This window comes from Arachis hypogaea, chromosome 19, assembly GCF_003086295.3.
Source record: "Arachis hypogaea cultivar Tifrunner chromosome 19, arahy.Tifrunner.gnm2.J5K5, whole genome shotgun sequence".
In the NCBI taxonomy this organism is placed as follows: domain Eukaryota; kingdom Viridiplantae; phylum Streptophyta; class Magnoliopsida; order Fabales; family Fabaceae; genus Arachis; species Arachis hypogaea.
Window position 1 is genome coordinate 157,171,075 of NC_092054.1, and position 19,593 is coordinate 157,190,667.

Below are 19,593 nucleotides of genomic sequence, written 5' to 3' on the forward strand. Positions count from 1 at the left end.
TTAATTTTAAAAAATACTAAAAAATCATCAGAATTTATTCAACAATATACTTTAGTCTAATAATCTAATAATATATTTTATTTCATATAATTTAAATATTAATGACTAAACAATAACAAAAAATAATAAATTTTGATAATTCTCAAATATTTTCTCGTTAACCTAATAGATTATAATTAGATAGGAAAACCAGCAAGCCACCTAGATATCATAGCAAGACTTTCCTCAGGCCTGTACTCAGGTGCGGTGTGGCCCCCTCCCTGTAGATAATAAATTTATTAATAATAATATTATAATACATTATTTATTTTAATTTCTCCATAAGAATTAAATCAGTGTGTCAAATATAATTAAATGCTTTATCTTGCCTTCACAGTTGCATACACTAGGTTATAATTCCGCTGTGTATACTGCAATGTATATCTACAGAAATACATGTTAATTTATGTTTTTATACACTAAAATCAGCTACATTATAAAATACATATTTAAAAAAAATTAAACTATACATATTTATATACAAATAATATTTTTGAATAACTAAATATAATCAAGTGTACTTACCCTCCTACTTGTCCACCTACGTACCATGGTAACCAGTCTCGTTTGAGCGACAAATTCAGAGATTTTATCCATGTCATTGTACCCAAATATGGAATAACTGCATCATGATCTCCACTGTATACTCCACATGGTGATGTGAATTTAATAATTAATTAGAGCTATAAACAATGTGTACGATGTATAATTGTGTAAATATATCTTTTACCTGTAAATCAAAACTTTATAGTCTTTGTTAATAAGATACTTGTGATATGGTACAGTGCTTGTGACATCATAGGTGTAAGATAAACTCCGATTGCATCTGTTCCATTCCATCTTGATTCCCTAATAAAAATTTTCATAACTTGATATAGTATGCAAATTAAATAGCATTGCTAATTTATTAGCGTATATAAATAATAATTAAATATATACCTTCCGAACGTGAAGAGCTGTTTGAACTTCTCCATCGTTAGCCCAGATGTAAGAGAAGACGTAGTTGTAGTTCTAGAAGAACAAATCAGTTTAATTTACATCACTTAATTATGATTTGACTGATTTGACTAAATTTTCATTCAACGGCTCTTAGGTACCAACTTCAGGTGAAGTCGATTTCACCTGAGTTTTCACCATATAATATATTAGGTGAATTCTATCGTATCCCCTCTAAAATAAAGGGTAAATTACCCCTTGTTATCTATATATTAAAAGTGATTCACCAAATGAATTTTATGAAGTGGAAGAAATCTTTACAAATGCAATTGATGCGTTTGAAGGTAAAGGAGAGCTTATGGTTCGTGACGATAGAAGTTGTAAAGATATTTAAAAAGATTCTTTAAATCCTCAAGTCATAAACACAATTAAAGACATTGTTGTTGATGATGTCAAATACAAGTTTCAAGGGATGTTAGATTCAAATTCTCATGAGATTAAAGACATTGTTGTCGATGAGATGGAGATAAAGTCGAATTCAATTGCAGAAAATAGGATTTGAAAGATGAGGTGTCAATTATGCATAAGAATTTAATCACTTCCATGAGACAAAAATTTTGCGGATAGCGAATTCAGTAGAAGATGTACGTTGAGATTGGGAAGGAGTTGTGCCTATGTAGTAGAGATTCTTCGTATCTCGGTAGCACAAATGTTACCACGTGTAACGAGCTGAATACGTACTTTCACATTGTTGATGGGTTTGTGAGTTTACCGCAAAAAGATTTCTCTGGCAGTGATGACAGACACTAAATTTAAATAATCACAGAAGAGAGAAAAAATAGAAAACATATACCTAATTATTATAGTTAATATTCAACTTAATTGTAATTATAAACACTATATATATCACAGGAATAATTTACTCTTTATTTTAAAGAGGACATGATAACATTCATCTATATATTATTATTATTATTATTATTATTATTATTATTATATTTACCCGACACCAGGTTGGGGTGTGGTGATGAAAAGCGTTAGGAAGGAGGAGGTTCAATTGATTATGGTGTGTGAGATTACTAGGATCCCATCCAAATGCTTTAGCCTCTTTTGTGGCAGCATCGAAACAGTTTGGTTCTAATATTTGCGCTGTAAAAATATTCCTAACGCACTGCAAAATATATAAATTCAAATTAAAGTGCACCTCATTAAATAGTAGAACTAATTGTCTTCGTGTAAAATTATTAATTTAGAATCGTTCAATATATAATAATGAAGACGTGGCTACCTCGGACACAAGTTGGAGATTCTGGAAACATGCGGCATTGCTTGAGTCTACGTTTATGTATTGACCTTTGCAATTTGTTTTAGTTGCCTGCCATGAGTTTAACACAAGAAATTAATTAGAGGCACTAAGAAGATGTATTGAATGAATGAAGTAGGAAAAAGAAAAGTGGGTGGTACCTGATAGAGTTGATCGGAAATAAGGGCATGTTTATGATAGAATGGAATTCTCCAGTTTTTATCAACAGACAAATCTGTGGCGGGGTTTCCCAGTATGTATCCCTTTAGATTCATTCTTTTTCCTCCTCCTCCACTCTCGTTTCCTTCAACAAGTTAATTAATTATTTTATTACGTGCATGTCACAGCAATTAATTATATATAGATATACCATCAGATATGGTCTTGACAAGTATAGGGAGGATGATGCCCGAGTAAGAATCGCCAGCTATGTATAGTGGATTCTTCTGGAACTTGGTATTGGACAAAAGCCACTGCATGCAATATTCAAATACCAAATCAATCCTGCTATGTAACCAACAAAGATTTTACCAACTTCTGCCAACTCTTATTTATAACTGTATTTAATGAAAATGCCTTTGTAGATGTATCTAATAAAAATATTTTTGTAGATGTATCACCTGAATATATCTTTTTATACATGTGTCTTCTAGTAGAGGTGTCTTTGATATTAATTATGGAAAAGTTTAGGAGGCCAACAACTTTGGTGTTTTCTGGTCAGCACTTAACCATCAAAATAAAAGTGAGTGATCTCTCACCATTAGATATAATCTCACACCATTAAAAATACTATTGATGGCCAATTGATGGTTACAAAACACCAAAATTGATGACTCCTAACATTCCTCATTAATTATTATTGACAATTAGTTAGTAAATAATATATTGGTACCCTATACTTTTTCATACCAAATTAACAAAAAAATATTAAAAAATCATCAGAATTTATTATTTTTTATTATCAGTTAGTCATTAATATTTAAAAATATAAAATAAAATATATTATTAAATTCTTATATTAAAAGAATTAAATTGATGACTATATAATTTAAAAAATAATAAATTCTATGCTCCTGGCATTGTCATCTTCATCATCTTGATTGTTCACCTTTTGTTAAAGTTAGTTATACCTTGCGCAAAAACTGGTAATTATGTGCAGCTGCTAAAGTATCAGTGACTCCATAAGAGTCGGGATTTGTGGCATAAGAAAATCCAGTACCCACAGGGGCATCTATGAAGATCATGCTAGCTACCTGAAATAATAGAAAGAACGCATCATTATTTAGTTGTCTGAGAAAGCGGAGGATAATTAATTAATTATTTATTATATGACCTTTGTCCATGAGAATGGATTCAGCTTAAGGGTAGGTAACGTTCCGCTGCCTCTTGATTTGGCATAATCAAACATAAGCGGACCTGTATGTATACATAATGTATGAATTGTTTAAGAAATTGAAGAGGAATTAGGGTTTTAATTTGTTTTGTGTAGTTACCTACTTCGAAGACGAGGCCAGAGAAGCCAGAACAACCGGGGCCTCCAGTCAGCCAAAGCAAAAGAGGATCTTCCTCTGGATTCCTTTCTGATTCCACGAACCAATAGAATAGCTGCACGGAATCCATGTCCCCTACTCCCACATAACTTTGCAATACAACATTATTAATTAATTATTAGCTAAATCACATTATGAGAAATATTAAGAGTATTTTTTAGCTATCACTTAGGCATCAATTCAATTCTTTTATTCGAGTTTCTTTAGTATAGTAATCCAATAACATATTTTATCCTATATTTTTAAACATTGATGATTATCTGATGGTTAAATACAATAAATTCTGATGATCCTCTAACATTCCTATTAAATTATCGAAAATATTTGGTAACCAAAGAAAATCAACCAAAAACAGCCATAACTTGCCTTATTTAGTATTCATTAATTGTTGCGATAATTAATTAATGCTAAATAAGGTAAGTTCTAACTATTTTTTTTTTTTTTGTCTACCTAGCATTACCCTTAAATTATACGGATGATTAATAAGAAAACAGAGTAGCTAACCCAGTTTGAAGGTTAAAAGGCAGTTTGCCAGGGAAGCCAGGAAGGGTGTCAACAGGTTTAGAAGAACTGGCCGTGATGACAAGAATGAGAATGAGAATGAGCACGAGGATCGTCATGTTAGTTAGTTTCCTGAATGCCATGGTAGATAGCAACTTGAGTTGAGCTTGAGCTTGAGACTTATAGTGCCTGTTACTTAACCGTCTCACCACACTTCCAACTACCACTCTTTCTACCTAACTTCTTATCATAATTTCCAGAAGCTAAGGTTTGTATTTAGTGACTTGGTTGTTGAATCAGTGCAAGCAAGATTGAATTAACATGTATGCATGATTAAAGATTCTACTAGTAGATATATCAAATAAAATAGTAAACATGAATAACAATACATATAGCATTGACATACAAAATCTAAATAGATATAACATATGCAAAACACATGGCAAAGAAGAGAATTGCGCCTTCAATTGAAGTTCTTGTTTGAATTCATGAATAATGCAGAGGGCGGTTGTTGAGAAGAAGATACATGATTGCTTCTTGTTCATCCTCATTATTATTATAGCAGCTCATCATTTTCTTCTCTCTTCTTTGCTTCCTGTGCACAACAACCCTGGTTTCTTCAGGAATGGCATGAACAAGAGCAGGACTAAGAGCACCTCCATTATTATTACCAGCATAACCGCCATAACCTCCAGCACATTCCACCACACCCTTCATGTATAATTGCCTTGCTTTGTTCAGAATCCTAAACGGTGCTATCATGTATTGCTTCAACTTGCTTTCCTTCCTTCCTTCCTTCGTCATCTACCTGCAACTCATCACAATCAATAGCAATAAGCAAAATGTAATACATGAAGATTGAAGAGTGGACTAATTAATTGTAATTACAATTAATTAATTAATTAATTAATTGATTAAATTGTCTCTTCATATATGCTAAGTTTACTCTTTAAATTGGTATGGACGGCAAGGTTGGGAGACTCGGAGAGCATACAAAGGGACGCTCTGAAGCTAAATGTGTCAGACAACAAACACCATAATAATTTTGTAATTTCGGTGGCAAAGAATATATTACGAGAAATGTTAGAGAACCATCAATATTTAAAAGTATAAGATAAAATATATTGTTGGACTACTAGACTAAAAGAATTATACAAAAAAAATTGAGTTAATAACTAAGTAAAAACAAAAAAAATAATAAATTCCGATATCATCTAGCATTTCTCAAGTAGTATTATAGGGAGTGGATCCTCTCCAGTGAAAAAAAAAATTGGATAGTGTCTAGTTTAGGATCTCACCCTTCATTGCTTTCTCTTTCCTATTTAATTTTGGTTCCACTTATAAAATTAAAGATAAGAGATCACACTTTATTCTCTTAAGTGTTCAAAAAAATGGAGATGATCGATTTCCTTATTATATCGAGATTTGGGTATCTTGTGTGCGTATAGAAAAAGTCAGTTTGCGCAAATAGCGTGCCATATAATTTTTAAAACGAATGATAGCCTCATGAATAAATTCCTTAGATGGAAGAATTGGATTATATTTAATATGACGTTACGTTTACTAACGAGAAAGTGATAGTGAATTAGTGATCCATATGTGCCAACTAACTTTCTAATATTCTCGCTCCGACATTCTTAATTATAAGAGAAAGAAGTCATCATCTACATGAAGATATCAGTGAGACGATATGTGTTCATTTTTAGTTTGTTTATCATATTCAAAGTTATTCATCGGCGTGGTATCTGCACCATGAGTGCAAATAACATTATTACCACTGTTCAATGTAACCAACTACCGCACCATACTACCATGTATGAACTTAATTTCCTTCTTCAACGTTGTTGACTTTCCTAACTTCTTTGAGGTTCCTTAGATAATCCTCCACCTTTAATTCGAGCTAGATAGTTTCTCTCTCTCTCTCTTGGGCTCCAATTTTTATTTCACTATATGGGCCTTCTGAAGACACTTCCAATTTTTGTTGCATTTTCTAAGCCCATTATATGATATACTCTTGGGAAGATGTGTTTTCTTTTTCCGGTGACCAAGAAAAAAAAAAACGAGTTTCTCTTCCTGTACAAGGAGGAATTAACTCTAGTAATGATCTCCAAATCAAACCAACATGGTTGGTCAAGTGATCAGCTCACTTGTTTGCTTAAGTAAGTATTGGAGGTTCAAATTTCGTCTTGTGCATGTAGCAACCAATTAGTTAGCGGGAGACCTTTAAATGAAGCTCAGATCCGCGATGGATTAGTCGTTGACGTGTCGAGTTAGAGGATACCGTGGACAACCAGAAAAAAAAAAATCTCAAAATCAAGAATTGTCAACCTTCAAAATATATCATAGCATAATATCATGTTTTAGAGGAGTTTTTTCAACAATATGAAACAATCTACATACGTGTTTTGTCTTTTGTGATTAGTCAAGTAGCATTTGCACTAGCTAGTTCCACAAAAATTATTTATATATTTGAATTGGACTCACCATTTAGATAGGCCTATCTTATATTCTTATTGACCTTGTTCTATGGCTGAAAGGCCACTTCCGATCCGACGGTCATTATTAACAAGTATACTAATTAAACTAAATCACTTTTATAATCACAATTATCTCTAACCTCTTTTCTCTCTATCATGACCATCAATAATACAGCCTGCCATTTAGGCAGGAAGGAACATCACCAGATAACAATATTATGTTCTAACAATTAATAGATGGATGTATAATAATATATGATCCACAAATTAATTGCCAAATAAAGCTATTACAAGGACTGTTGTTTTGTTGTTAACGAGTTATAATTCAAATGACATAATCTTTCCATCCTCATCTAGAGTTTTCGGATTCGAGTCTCACTCCTAACTTAAAAAAAAAAAACTGTTGTTTTGTTTTACATAGTTACAAGGACAGTTTGTTTACATAAATGAAAATAGGGTAAAAAATACCAAATTTCTCAAATTAGAGGATTTAAATTCAGAAGATAGAGGGAGTGGTGAATGAATGTTACATAAGGAAGGTGATGATTAAGAGATAGGGGTGGTTTTGCCAGGGCGATCAGCAGCCTTAAGAGTCTTGTCGATAAGGTTGCGAGCCTTTCTGCTTCGGATCTCAACCTTCACGCTCGCACTCTTATCGATTTTTATGTACGGCTTCTTCTTCTTCTTCTTCGTTAGCTTCAGCTTGCTCACCTGAGACTTTATCGTCTCCAACAGGTTCTCCATCATCATCTCCTTTTGATCTGCGATGTTCCTTCTCTTCAATTAGCAGTTGAATCAATCAATCAACTTTATGTATGTGTGGTTGAGTGAATCATAATGCATGCACTGAGTGCTGCGCATCTAAGCAATGCTTTATAGATACTCTACTTCTCTAAATAAATGCTGTATTTATTTGTGATCTGTATGTACGTAATCACCAACTTCTTCCATTCAACGTTTTTTTTTAATTATTATTTATTATTTTTAATTAAAAAATATATATTTCCTTTATATGTTATACGGAATAAATGGGATATGCTCGCCAACATCAATCTCAGAGAAACCATTATAAATCTCATTATATCTATGCTTTTATATTAACAAAATAAGCTAAGAAGAAATAGCTCAAATGACATAGTCTCCCCATACTCAATTAAGAGGTTGCGAGTTCGAGTCTCCATATCTTCAGAAAAAAAAAATTATTAACAAAATAAAAAATATTATGTATACAATCAAGTCAATTATTTATATATAAATATATGTGTTATTTAACTCATTTTTAATATATATTTTATATTAATAATTAATTTAATAATTATTTTTTTGTTAGTATTAATTTAAATATAAAATAAAAAACACTAATCACTTAACATTTTTTTTAACTGAATATTATCGTTAATTACTTCAAATATGATCCTTATATTTATATAAACGTTTGGCCCGATATTGTCATATTGACCTCAGCTAAATAATTTATTAATTTTCAAGGGGTACACATTCACTGGATATTCCAATAGAAAAATAGGGGCATTTACAACGAAAGAAAAACGAGAGAGTAAAACGAAACCTTTTTTAAAGGGAAAATAATTGTTTACTAGCTTTACCTATACGATAAATATGTTAAACAATAATAACCAAAAAAAAGGGAATGTTAGGGAACAATGATTTTGTTGAACAATATAAATATCTACCAATTAAATGAAAACATATTACACCTTTAAATTAATTTTTTAAATTTTAATATTAAAATAACCATTCATACACTAGTAAAATGAACATCAAATATATCTATTATTTACATTGTTTAATATTTTTATTGTTTACCTATACTTTTCAAAAAAAAAATATGTTAAACAATAAGATGAAACGATAAGGTTGCGCCAATTTTTATTTATTTCTTGATAGGGAAATTTTTTTCCTTTCTTTTCTTTACTTTCTCTTACTGGAGACTTATTTTCTTTTTAATCAAGGAGAAATTTTCTTTTATAATATTTTCCCAACGTCCTTATGAATTGCCAAATTGGTCGGTGTTACTGACTCGGACCACATGCATTGCTGCCGGTTGTGTTGACTTTCATGAGGCAGGTTAAAAAGTAGTAACAATAAATAAAAGCGCCACTTTATTAAGACCTTGTCCATTTTCGTTTACGGTCTTATTTTAGGAGTTTTTACACAGAAGTGATTAGTATTAGGTCAAATTTAAGGGGAAAAAAGTTAGCTACATTAATTTTTTGAGTTTATTTTTTGTTCCTTAGTGTTATCTAATAGCACAGAAAATCATTTTTAGGTCATCAATAATGATAATAAGCAACGTAAGGAAAATCTTCTTTCGGAAGTGAGAAATCCAATTTAAGACAACTCCTTTAATGTATTAAATTTGTGCAAATTCTAGAATCAAACTAGAAAAATCAATAGGAAATAGCTAGGGGAGTGCTTTTCTTGTTAAATAATACTCATTATTCTGTCACCAAAATATTTCACCCAAACTTTCTTTGATTCACACCCTAATGTCAACGTTTAATACAGGAAGTTGGACAAGATTTCAAATGGGTAAGTCATGCCAAATTTATTATCCATTATTGTGAAATTTGTGGAGCTGAATATTAGTATTTAATAAGAACAGATTGTTCCCCTTTGGTCAACGGGGTATTGCTTTTCAACTAGTAATATAATGTTTTTGTATTAGGGTTTATTAATGAGTAATCTACTTGTTGAAAAATTAAAAGATAACAGTTTTTCTTGAGTTGTAAATATATCGATGTTATGAAATTTTCAAAAGCTTGTTACTTTCATAAATATTTAATTTGAACTTTAATAAATGTTTTTAAAGTGCTAACAAAATTCTATTTTATTTAGCACTTGATATATTTTAATTTCGCTCTAATTTGATGTAACTATTAAGAGAATGAAATTGCTTATAAATCAACTAAAAATTAGTCATAGATATCGCAGTTGCGAACCAATGAATTCTTATAATCAGTCAATGTTGATATCATAAATGCCACATATATCAATCATGTAGGCTCAGGATTCATGACTCATTATGGAGTGATTGGAGTGTATGGTGAAGTATCATTATATTAAATTTCTCCACACAATAGTCCTCACATCACATGGGTGATGGGACTATAAACACCCACAAAATTAAAAAATATCTATCTTCTCCCTGTGCTACTTTACTACTAAGAAACCGCAATGCTATTGATATGCGCAAAAAATTGAACCAAAATTATTATCAATTGATCTTACCCGTTGATCAGTTTTCTCTATAATATGTGATTCCTAAAATAACATTATATACTTTGAATTCAGCTCTTGTTGTATAATATTGACCAACAGGTTTAAAGACGAATACTCACAGTTAAAGAAAGCCGAGATCTGCACAACCTTCCCTGCATTTATCATTCTCTATACCCCACTTCAAATTGAGAATTTCAAGTTAGGCCCCAATAAATGAAATTAAATAGAAGTATGATATCTAAGAAACATGTCATGTGATACAAAACTTTTAGCTTCGGTGAGAGTCAGACCATAACATGAGAGTTGATAGAAGTGCTATTGTGGCGGTTTCAACCCTTAGACGATGTGGCCCGAGACTAACACCTATGGCACCCGCTTCCATCATCATACTCTCTTCTTTCTCGGTGAAGTCTGGACAAGGCACCCAATACCAAAACAAACAAGTGTTATTTTCATTTTAAGCAACAAATTGATACCAAGAAACATGGCATTTATTTGACAATCATAATGATGAGTAGCAATTAGAAGACTTGCCATTTTTTAAGCATAATGTAACCGTTCAAATAAAACAAAAAAGTTAAGATTGAACAAAATTAAGCAAACTAACCGCCTTCAGGTCCAATTACGATTAAGCCACTAGTTTCTTTTTTGAATTCTGTCAATGCATTAAGAACAGGAGATGCCTTTGCTGTTGCAACAAGAGAAAGCTTTGACTGTGCAATCTGTGGGACAGAAAACAGGTAAAGTTAGCCATGAGCAGAAAGGAGAAGGGAAGACTTGGAATCCCATCGGTCTATATACTACATAAATGTCACTACGTAACCATTTATAGCAAGATCAAATCCCTTGTTTAAACAAAGAATTCACAAGACCAAAAGAAAATAAGCATCCTAAAAACTACAATGTTGTGACTAATAGTCTTTGCAAATAACTAAAATTGAAATGGAAAACTTACAAGATGGAGAAGGTCATTAACCTTTACAGGAGGTTTCAGGACCATTTCATGCAGCCGTTGACCTACAAAAGAGCAACAACATTAGGTTCCTCAAACTGAAAAGCCAATTTCTAATAGGATTACAAAAACACTTAGCTTCAGAGGCAAGTAAAAATATATTTACATTGTTTTGATGCCGCTAAGATTACCCGTTCCAATCTGTCTACCCGATTTTCTGAGATTGATGGAGAACGTTCAGTAAGTAGTGGAGTTACACTATTGGCTCCAAGTTCCTAAGGCATTGTAACATGAATAAAAGAGAAACAACCATAACATGAAGCTATAAGTCTAACCAGATAAAATCTCAACATGCTAGTGAAACATACTGTGCACTTCTCTACAAGCCAGTCAGCACGTCCACCCTTCAAAGTTCCTAAACATGCATGGTGTAACAAGTGAAAAATTGAGCACAAAAGCTCACATCTTCAAAACACACAACAACATGAAGTTGTTAAAGAGACAACTATAGGAACTAACCAAAACCAGCAAATACATGCAACTGCATGTTCTGTGGATGTATTAGCTTTGGATCATTCAGTGCAACAAAATCAAGTCCAGTGCGATCAATGTTCTGTATGCATCCTTCTACCAGACCTCCCTTCCCGTTGAAGAGCTCTACCCTTGATGTGGATCATCAACAAATCATATTGAAATCGAAGAGTTATGCTAGAGATGAATACGGAAACATAGACCACTAAATATGCACAAGAAGCGTCTCTCTTTAACTTTCAGTTCCCTGAATTAGAAATATACAAAAATAGTGGCTAACGGTACAACCGTGACATAAAATATTTGACAGACATATTGGAAATGAACTACAAGAAAGGACTCCACTTTCCACATTCAAGTCTAATGCAACTGCCTAAAATATTTTCCCCTTACTAATCAACATTAAGCATCCTAATACCCTATAACTAATTCAAATCGTTCAAAGGGTAGAATTCAGAAGAATAACCAAATTTTGCACAAGATCAATTGTCTTAAACTAAACTATCCTCTAAATCATAACAAGTGATCTATATGATTACCTGTCATCGGCACCCAGCCTCAATACTTTTGTCATATGCCAAAATTCATCACCTTTTACACGCACAACACTACCCTGCATTGCCACAGAAACAGAATAAACCCTTCTTCAATTAAACAAGTGGCAAGGCTTTGCCAATGTGGTATCTAACACCGAACAGTAAGAATGACAAGTGCAGCGGTAATGCTAATTAGCTGAAAATCGTTGCAAAAATTGAATGTTGGAAGCAAAGCCAAACCATTATTAAAATGAAGGTGAAATAACAGAGAAATGATGTGCTGTATTAGGAAAGAGTAGTTAGAAAAAGAGGGATGCCTTGGAAGAAGGAAAAGTTTCGGAGTAGAAGCGGGGGAGGCCACCGCGTGATTGGTCTCCGTAATCGTCGGAGGAGGAGGAGGAGAAAGAGAATGCACGCACTCTCACTCTCGCTTTCAAGTTTCGTAGCCATGCCAATGATGTATTCACCATGAAACAGGGTTTTGCTGCCCTTGCGGGTGCTAGGGTTTGCAACATTTGCATTTGGTTGCATTTGCCCCCAATTCAATTTCGCTTTCATTTTTTGTCTCTTTCAAAACTTCTCATCCGCTTAATTATTTTTGGTCAGAAAAAATATTCATTTGGGTTATATTTTTGGTGGGTTATCCCAAATCAGCCCAATTTAAGATAGGCCCATATATGGTATGTATTTATTCACTGTTTAGCAGTTTTATTTCTCATCTGCCCTTAGAAGTTAGAACACATATTAAAATTATAAAACAAGAAATTTTTTATCGAAAATATAAAAAATTTAAGTTTTTATTATATTTTTGTTTTATATTCATTAAATAAAAACATTTTAAACTTTTTTACTAGTAATAGGTTTATTATGTGCCCTTAAAACATATTTTAGCTAAATACTAATAATAAAATTAACTATTAATTTAGTATTTGAAAGATATGCTGATCAAAAGTTTTTAAGAGATGTTATCGACAAAATAGTCTTTGAATGACTTAAAAATATGATAAAAATAATCAATAAATATTATATATTTTATAAGTAACTATAAAACTTTTGTTTTTAGCAAACAACTTATCCATTTGATTCGAATTTTTGTGGTAATATTTAAATGTATATTTAAAAAGTACACAAAAAATTGAACAAAATTTAATTCCTAAATTTTATTTTATTTTTCAAAAAAATTAGTCATTCACAATAAAAAACTTTTTAAGAAAATTTTACTTGACATAAAATTGCAAAACTTTAAAGATAAAAATTAGTTTTCTAATAATATTTGCAAAAAATTATATTAAAATTTAATTTCTAATTTTTTTTAAAAATATATATTTAATATCTAAATCTTTAAGTCACGTTTTAAATATTTCGAAAATTTATTTATCATTAGCATTCTAAAGTTCTTTTTATCAACAATCTAAATTTCGGGACAACTTTTTGGTAGTTTAGTCGTTAATAATATAATTTGAGGTCACAATCGAAACGTACGTGTAACGAGTAATACCAAGTTTGTAGGTCAAATTTTGCAGTAATTGGTTATGGAAAATTTTCAAATTGAACAGCAAATAACTCCGTACGTAAAGAGTCACCTAGAGCCTAGAGGCATAATATAGAATTCTACATACCAAGTCCTTAAAGAAGCTTCTATATATTGTTACTTGTGAGGTTCATACCTTGTAGTTTATAGATAAAATAACAATCCAATGACTTTTTTCTGTTTAATTATGATACTCGTAAATATCTTTTTATGCAAAGACGATAGTTAAGCATTATTAAATGCTTTGATAATTATTCAATATATATTTATATCTTAATTTATCGTATAAAAATATTTTTAATTAATAAAAAATAAGCAAACAACAGTCTTACTAAATTTAAATTCAACAAATCAAGATTAATTTGTTATAGATCAGATTTGAGTTTTATTTAAAAATATATTATTGGTTAATAGATAAAATTCAAAATCTTAACACTTATTTAAATGAATTAGTAAACTGTCCATTCGACGAATTTAAATTGATTTTTTTCGGTAATTTTAATAAGGACAATTTACATAAATAAATTGTTTGTCCTTTAAATTTAAGCAATTGCATGCATTCTTTTAAACATAAAGACGTAAATACATTGTTTCATATATCTATAGAAATCGCTACTGATAGTAGTGGTTTACGGAAACACATAATCCGCTATAACCAGCCGCAAATTACGTGCAAATAGAAGAACACAAAAATCACTCGAGGCTGTCGCGTATTGTGATATTTTTTTTAGTATTGATTTCTATAGATATATAAAACAATGTATTTGCGTCTTCATATTTAAAAGAATGCAGTTACATAAATTTAAAGGACAGACAATTTATTTATGTAAATTATCTTTTTAATAATAATATAATGTCATGGGCCTGGAGCCGCATTATCTCCGCCGCTAAAGTTGTTGGTCGAAACATGAGTGTATGTTCAACATAATTATAGACTAGTCATTCATTCTTGCATTCATATGGCAACTCTGTAAGCCACATTAGTGGCACAAACATAATCATATACAAACAGTGCCGCCGCCATAGGGTAATTTATTTTATGTGCTTTTTGGTTAACGATTAATTGTTTCATGAGGTTCAGGCATGCACACTTCATCATGTTTTTGTATCCTATGATAATAGAAGCTCATTTGCTTTTATAGGTAAAGTTAGAAAAAAAAATAAAATAAATTTATCTTATTTAATTTTTATTAATTATTGTAATAATTAATAAATATTAAATAAAATAAATTTTAGTTATCAAATATTTTCTATTTTTATACTATAATTAAAATTCTTTTCTCTGGCTAGCTAGCAACATATGTAGTTTTTATATTTTTACACAAAAGAATTTATGTAAAATTTTACAAAACTTTAAAAAATAAATTGTAAAGTAATACTAAGTGTTTCTCTTTATGAGGAGGTAAACCTTGTTTTCAACTAGATTGTGATTATAAAACATGCAATTAACAATAGCTTAATTTAAATTAAAGATAGAAGAAGAAAAGTCTGGCAATCTCGTTTCTAGACGATGTTGATCGACATTGGATTGATCATGATGAGAGAACCTTCGATATAGAAAATTATTTCTCGTGAAGATGAAGTTTTAATCAGTCACCACTCACCAGAATACACGAAAGAATTTTTTATTGGTAGATTTAATTTTGAATTAAAAAGTATGGATCGGATACCTATGATAATAATATTAATAGATATAAACCAGCAAAATCATGAGGAAAACACACGTGGAATTGACCAAAACCGAGCTAAGCCATCAAAATTTTGGTCTTAAACCATGGTAATCGTAATTTTCAATTTATATGATGTCAAACAATAATGGATGTATTATATGAAAATAGTTCACGACAAGGATTATATTACATGCATGGTTTGGCTTAGTTTAAGATTTGTGACACATACATACGCGTATGTTGGCTGACCAAACAATACAGTGAACTAATTAAACATTATTTAAACCTATATAATATAACTATGATATATTTTTTTCTTAAAAAAGGAGAGAGGGTGTTTTAACTTTTAAGAGATAGTACGTCAATTTATGGACAAATAATCTGGAATAAACTAATTTAGCTTGTTTAGAAGACAATCCAACCTGCACAATACGTAAACATGCCAACTTATTCAATAGAATAATCACATGTTTGGGCAAATTTGTTGAACTAATGCAATATTATTAATTGATAAGGGGCATCAGCCATCCTTTTGTGTTTTGTCTAGGGGTGAGCACGGGTAGCGGGTATCCGATTATCCGTCTGAACTCGAACCGAAAGTGATTGGTTCGGGTATCGATTTTGGGGGTGCGGAATCCGAACCAACCCGCCAACCCGATCATATATTAATTAAATAAAACATATATATATATATATATGGCTTTTCCATTAGAGAATGATTATTCATTATTAATATGTTTAGATTTTAATGAGTTTAGTTTTTAATGTATTTGGTGTTTAACATGTTTAGATTATTTCTATTGATGTTACATGTTTATTGTACTTGTTGAATTTTTAAGATAAAAATTTGTTTTTTTTCTATGAATTTTAAAGTCATCGGGTACCCAATTACCCGAACCGAACCAATCCGTTCTTAATCGGTTTGGTTTAGTTCGGGTATGTATACAAAAAAATACAAATTCAAACCAAACCAAATCAATTACATTTTGATCGGTTCGATTCTAATTTTACCATAAACCCGAACCAAACCGACCCGTGCTCACCCCTATTTTTATCCCAAACAAGTTTCTTTATTTATTACTGGGTACTTAAAGAAAAGGAAAAGAACCAGTATATTTAATTTGGAACTCAGGTGCAGTCAATTTGATAGCTAGAATTATTAAATGATTTAATTGATTTGACTAAATTTTCATCTAACCATTCTCAGTTATCAACTTCACTCTACACTTGAGTTTCCACCATTTAATTTACCTTACCTTTAGCTTTAAGATAGATTCTAAATTAAGAAAAGTTGTAAAACGTTAAAAACGAATTTCTTTGTGTATCTCTCCCAAAAAAGTTATTCACTTTGGGAGGGAAAAAGTAAAAAGGTTGACTTTTTTGGGGTTCCATTTTAAATGGCAAACAAGTTGGATACTTTACAGCCCAGATTATTCTTAGCTTCATCATGCAAGGTTCCATTAAAGTGTAAAAATAAATCATGTCTGAATTCATCATATCACACAATCTAAAATTGTTCACAAGTATTAAAAACATTAAAAAAGTACAAACCAAAATTTATATCTACCAAACTCAATATATATACATACATAGTTGGTTACAAATACTATATATTTATCAATATATCTTTCTATATCAAAACAAGAAAAGGAAAAGTGAAGTATAGTAGCTCTTCAAAAGTGGCATACATGCATATATGATGAAAACTATAGCTTATACATAAAATTACAACAAAAGTGTGATGCAGAGATATATATATCATGGATTTGCCTTCTGTGTATAGATATAATCTACGTGAGCTTCAAGTGTTCTTCTCATTAAGCATTCATCTTTATTAGCAACACCCTCACAATATTCCTCCACATTAAATGATTTCTCCACAACCTTCAATAAGAGAAGAACATGCAATTAATATTGGTTAATATTCGAAACAGAGTATATATTATATTATATTATATTATAAGATGTGATAGCAACTAAAAATTAAAGTAAGAGGACTAACCGGAGGTGGTTGGGAAGATGATTCAGGGACAGGTCTTGAAGCATATGTGAAATTGGTTAAGAATAATAAGAAGAAGAAGAACAGTGTTGCCATGCAAAGTGTGGTGCTGACCTTAGAAGACGAATGCATTTTAATTCTCTATATTCCTTTATATGATTTGATACACAACACTCTCAGGACTCAATAATCTATTTATAGAGAGCCGGAGCAATAGGAGCCATGATCCTCTAAAAGATATTCTTTTTATATACACCATGAAAAATATTTTAAGAATAAATAAAAATTTGTATATCTAATCGCTTTACAATATTCTATTATATATAGTAGATCTAGTATATGTGTATATATATTATTTTTCGGTTATTATATGAGTTGGACAAAGTCAATATTATAATAAAGAATTAGCAACAACGCATTTTAGAACACTTCTAGTTTCTGTCTATATTTTGTATATTATTAATTTGATAAGAACAATATTCAGGTTAATATAATATAATATAATATAATATAATATAATATAATATAATATAGTTGTTTCTATATTTAGTCTTAAAAAGATAAGACTTTTAATTGATAAAAACTAAAATGCATCTGAGCTAATTAAGCATTAATTGTTTGATAAAATTAGAAAATATCAGCCCAAGTCATTCTAGTCTTTGAAGCACGGACACTTCGCTGCTGAGTTGCTGTGTCCGCGTGTCGGACACATTTCGGACACGACACTCACCGACACGCGTGTCTGCTGTGTCTAACCGTGTCTTAATAAAAAATAAATTTTTTTTCTCCAAACGCCTGAACACACCTAAATACCATCACGTGTCAGCGTGTCCAGTCTTATTTTTTAAATATATTCTTAAAATAAATTTAGATATAGTATATATTATTAATTATTAAAATAAAAAATATTTTAAATACTTGATATAATTAAAATAAGACATTAAAAATAATTAAAAAAAATTTAATTTATATTTTAATATTAATAAAATATCAAATTATCATTACGATTTATCTAAAAAATACTTTATATTTTATACGTTTGCGTGTCCCCGTATCATATAAGATTTTAAAATTTGCGTATCGGCGTGTCCCGTGTTGTGTTGTATCCCGTATCCGTGTCAATGTCCATGCATCATAGATTCTAGTATATATTCCTTTGATATTATATAATAAGTTGAGGGTTGAAATTCGATCACCATAATATATGACTTTTGTTTGAACAAAAGCTTAGTGGTTCCGGAACTGCCTTAGAATTTAAGTTGCCTTAGACTATTCCATTATGTTCTCATTAAACCATCTAGAAGTAGGTCCTAAAGCATTGTGAAACGGTCCCAAAAGTAGGAGCTTTTATAATTTATAGCTTCCTATGTAAATAAGTCTCGGTTAATGGCTCTTTGACTTGCTTCATGTTCCTAACAATCATGAAGTGCATCAACATGCGTGAGCAAGTTCATAGTGCAAAATTGATTGCAATGTTTTCTTTGCTAGAGGGTTGCAAATGGCAATGATCTTTCATTTTCCTTTTTTTCATTCATTAGATTTTATTTGTAATATGTTTTTGGATTGCAATGATTTTATGGTGCTCATGAAATATTGTTTGGCATGCTTAATGGGGAAGTTCATTGTCACAAGGTGGCTCCACCATTGGGCCTCAGGCATGGGAAGAGTTGAATATGAAACAATTGATGGGGTATGATGTTATTGTTATGTACATCATGACTATGTTTTTTCTAATAATAATAATAATAATAATAATCACTTAAAAAAAATAAGTAATTAAATAGAATAACATTGGCAAGAAGCTAAAAGCAATGAGGAGGGCAGGAGTGGTGGACAGTTCTTTTCGCATTTAGTATATGGTTGCTGCTGGTGGGCTTTCATGACTTTAATGTGGAAATCAATGACATGTGAGATGCTTGATGACTCAAAAAATCATATATAAAGTATGGTTAATATGTGCCCTAATAATTTAAAATTTCTGTTATTATATTTTTAACATGTTTTTTATATTAATTAAATCCTTATCGTTTTAAGTGTGCGTGAGAAAGAAGCTTTTCTTTCAGAATCATGCTATACGTATAAGTCTTTTTATCGATTAATCTAACTCATCACTCTCACTCGATTGGATTTGGTTGAAATAAAAAACTTGTACGTGTAGCACCTCTCTTTCAGTTATTACTCCGTGTTTTCATTTTATGGTGACAATTTAGATCAACATTAGCCTTTGATCTTTGACCATTTTAATTTTATCTTCGTGATCATTCATTTTTCTTCATTATTGAATTGAGTTGTAAAATCTAGTTAATCCGGTCTTATACAACGGTAAAA

General features: G+C 30.9%; 3 protein-coding genes and 1 long non-coding RNA gene across 7 annotated transcripts; all 4 read right to left on the reverse strand.

The window, feature by feature from the left end:
* On the reverse strand, positions 1 to 5,450 carry LOC112776957 (serine carboxypeptidase-like 18). 3 transcript variants are annotated; one of them, XM_025821237.3, is made up of 14 exons: positions 5,276 to 5,450; positions 4,333 to 5,137; positions 3,772 to 3,917; positions 3,612 to 3,694; positions 3,409 to 3,531; positions 2,649 to 2,751; positions 2,440 to 2,582; positions 2,264 to 2,350; positions 1,979 to 2,146; positions 979 to 1,050; positions 770 to 888; positions 565 to 678; positions 369 to 423; positions 1 to 260 (listed from the first exon to the last, which is right to left on the reverse strand). In XM_025821237.3, exons 2-14 carry the CDS (start codon positions 4,470 to 4,472, stop codon positions 177 to 179), a joined length of 1,437 nt encoding a protein of 478 aa, XP_025677022.1. In that variant the 5' UTR covers positions 4,473 to 5,137; positions 5,276 to 5,450; the 3' UTR covers positions 1 to 176. The 3 variants fall into 3 exon arrangements, with proteins under 3 accessions (XP_025677022.1, XP_072083976.1, XP_072083975.1); XM_072227875.1 differs by lacking the exon at positions 369 to 423; XM_072227874.1 differs by lacking the exon at positions 5,276 to 5,450 and having other exon boundaries at positions 4,333 to 5,250.
* Positions 5,451 to 7,050: 1,600 nt separating this feature from the next.
* On the reverse strand, positions 7,051 to 7,694 carry LOC112779660 (uncharacterized). Its single transcript, XM_025823995.3, has one exon. It carries the CDS (start codon positions 7,554 to 7,556, stop codon positions 7,353 to 7,355), a length of 204 nt encoding a protein of 67 aa, XP_025679780.1. The 5' UTR covers positions 7,557 to 7,694; the 3' UTR covers positions 7,051 to 7,352.
* A 2,410-nt stretch (positions 7,695 to 10,104) lies between these two features.
* Positions 10,105 to 12,621, reverse strand: LOC112779049 (uncharacterized). Of its 2 annotated transcripts, none has more exons than XM_025823310.2 (8): positions 12,383 to 12,621; positions 12,069 to 12,142; positions 11,518 to 11,660; positions 11,367 to 11,413; positions 11,165 to 11,273; positions 11,002 to 11,063; positions 10,654 to 10,768; positions 10,105 to 10,457 (listed from the first exon to the last, which is right to left on the reverse strand). In XM_025823310.2, the coding sequence occupies exons 1-8, from the start codon at positions 12,584 to 12,586 to the stop codon at positions 10,315 to 10,317; spliced, it is 897 nt and encodes a 298-aa protein (XP_025679095.1). In that variant the 5' UTR covers positions 12,587 to 12,621; the 3' UTR covers positions 10,105 to 10,314. The 2 variants fall into 2 exon arrangements, with proteins under 2 accessions (XP_025679095.1, XP_029151826.1); XM_029295993.2 differs by having other exon boundaries at positions 11,518 to 11,655; positions 12,383 to 12,615.
* A 4,187-nt stretch (positions 12,622 to 16,808) lies between these two features.
* Positions 16,809 to 17,581, reverse strand: LOC112776401 (uncharacterized). The gene is made up of 2 exons (XR_003189924.2): positions 17,269 to 17,581; positions 16,809 to 17,150 (listed from the first exon to the last, which is right to left on the reverse strand). It is a non-coding gene; the product is annotated as an uncharacterized lncRNA (long non-coding RNA).
* Between the last annotated feature and the right edge of the window lie 2,012 nt (positions 17,582 to 19,593).

What these genes read in the sequence shown, in the direction of transcription:
- LOC112776957 (XM_025821237.3), bottom strand. Translation starts at nt 4,472, where the DNA reads ATGGCATTCAGGAAACTAACTAACATGACGATCCTCGTGCTCATTCTC. An exon ending in TTTCCGATCAACTCTATCAG is followed by an intron (nt 2,351 to 2,439) that starts GTACCACCCACT and finishes AACTCATGGCAG; the next exon opens with GCAACTAAAACAAATTGCAA. An exon ending in ATCTCCAACTTGTGTCCGAG is followed by an intron (nt 2,147 to 2,263) that starts GTAGCCACGTCT and finishes TATATTTTGCAG; the next exon opens with TGCGTTAGGAATATTTTTAC.
- LOC112779049 (XM_025823310.2), bottom strand. Translation starts at nt 12,586, where the DNA reads ATGCAAATGTTGCAAACCCTAGCACCCGCAAGGGCAGCAAAACCCTGT. An exon ending in AGGCTGGGTGCCGATGACAG is followed by an intron (nt 11,661 to 12,068) that starts GTAATCATATAG and finishes ATCCACATCAAG; the next exon opens with GGTAGAGCTCTTCAACGGGA. An exon ending in TTAATGACCTTCTCCATCTT is followed by an intron (nt 10,769 to 11,001) that starts GTAAGTTTTCCA and finishes TCTGTCCCACAG; the next exon opens with ATTGCACAGTCAAAGCTTTC.
- LOC112779660 (XM_025823995.3), bottom strand. Translation starts at nt 7,556, where the DNA reads ATGATGATGGAGAACCTGTTGGAGACGATAAAGTCTCAGGTGAGCAAG.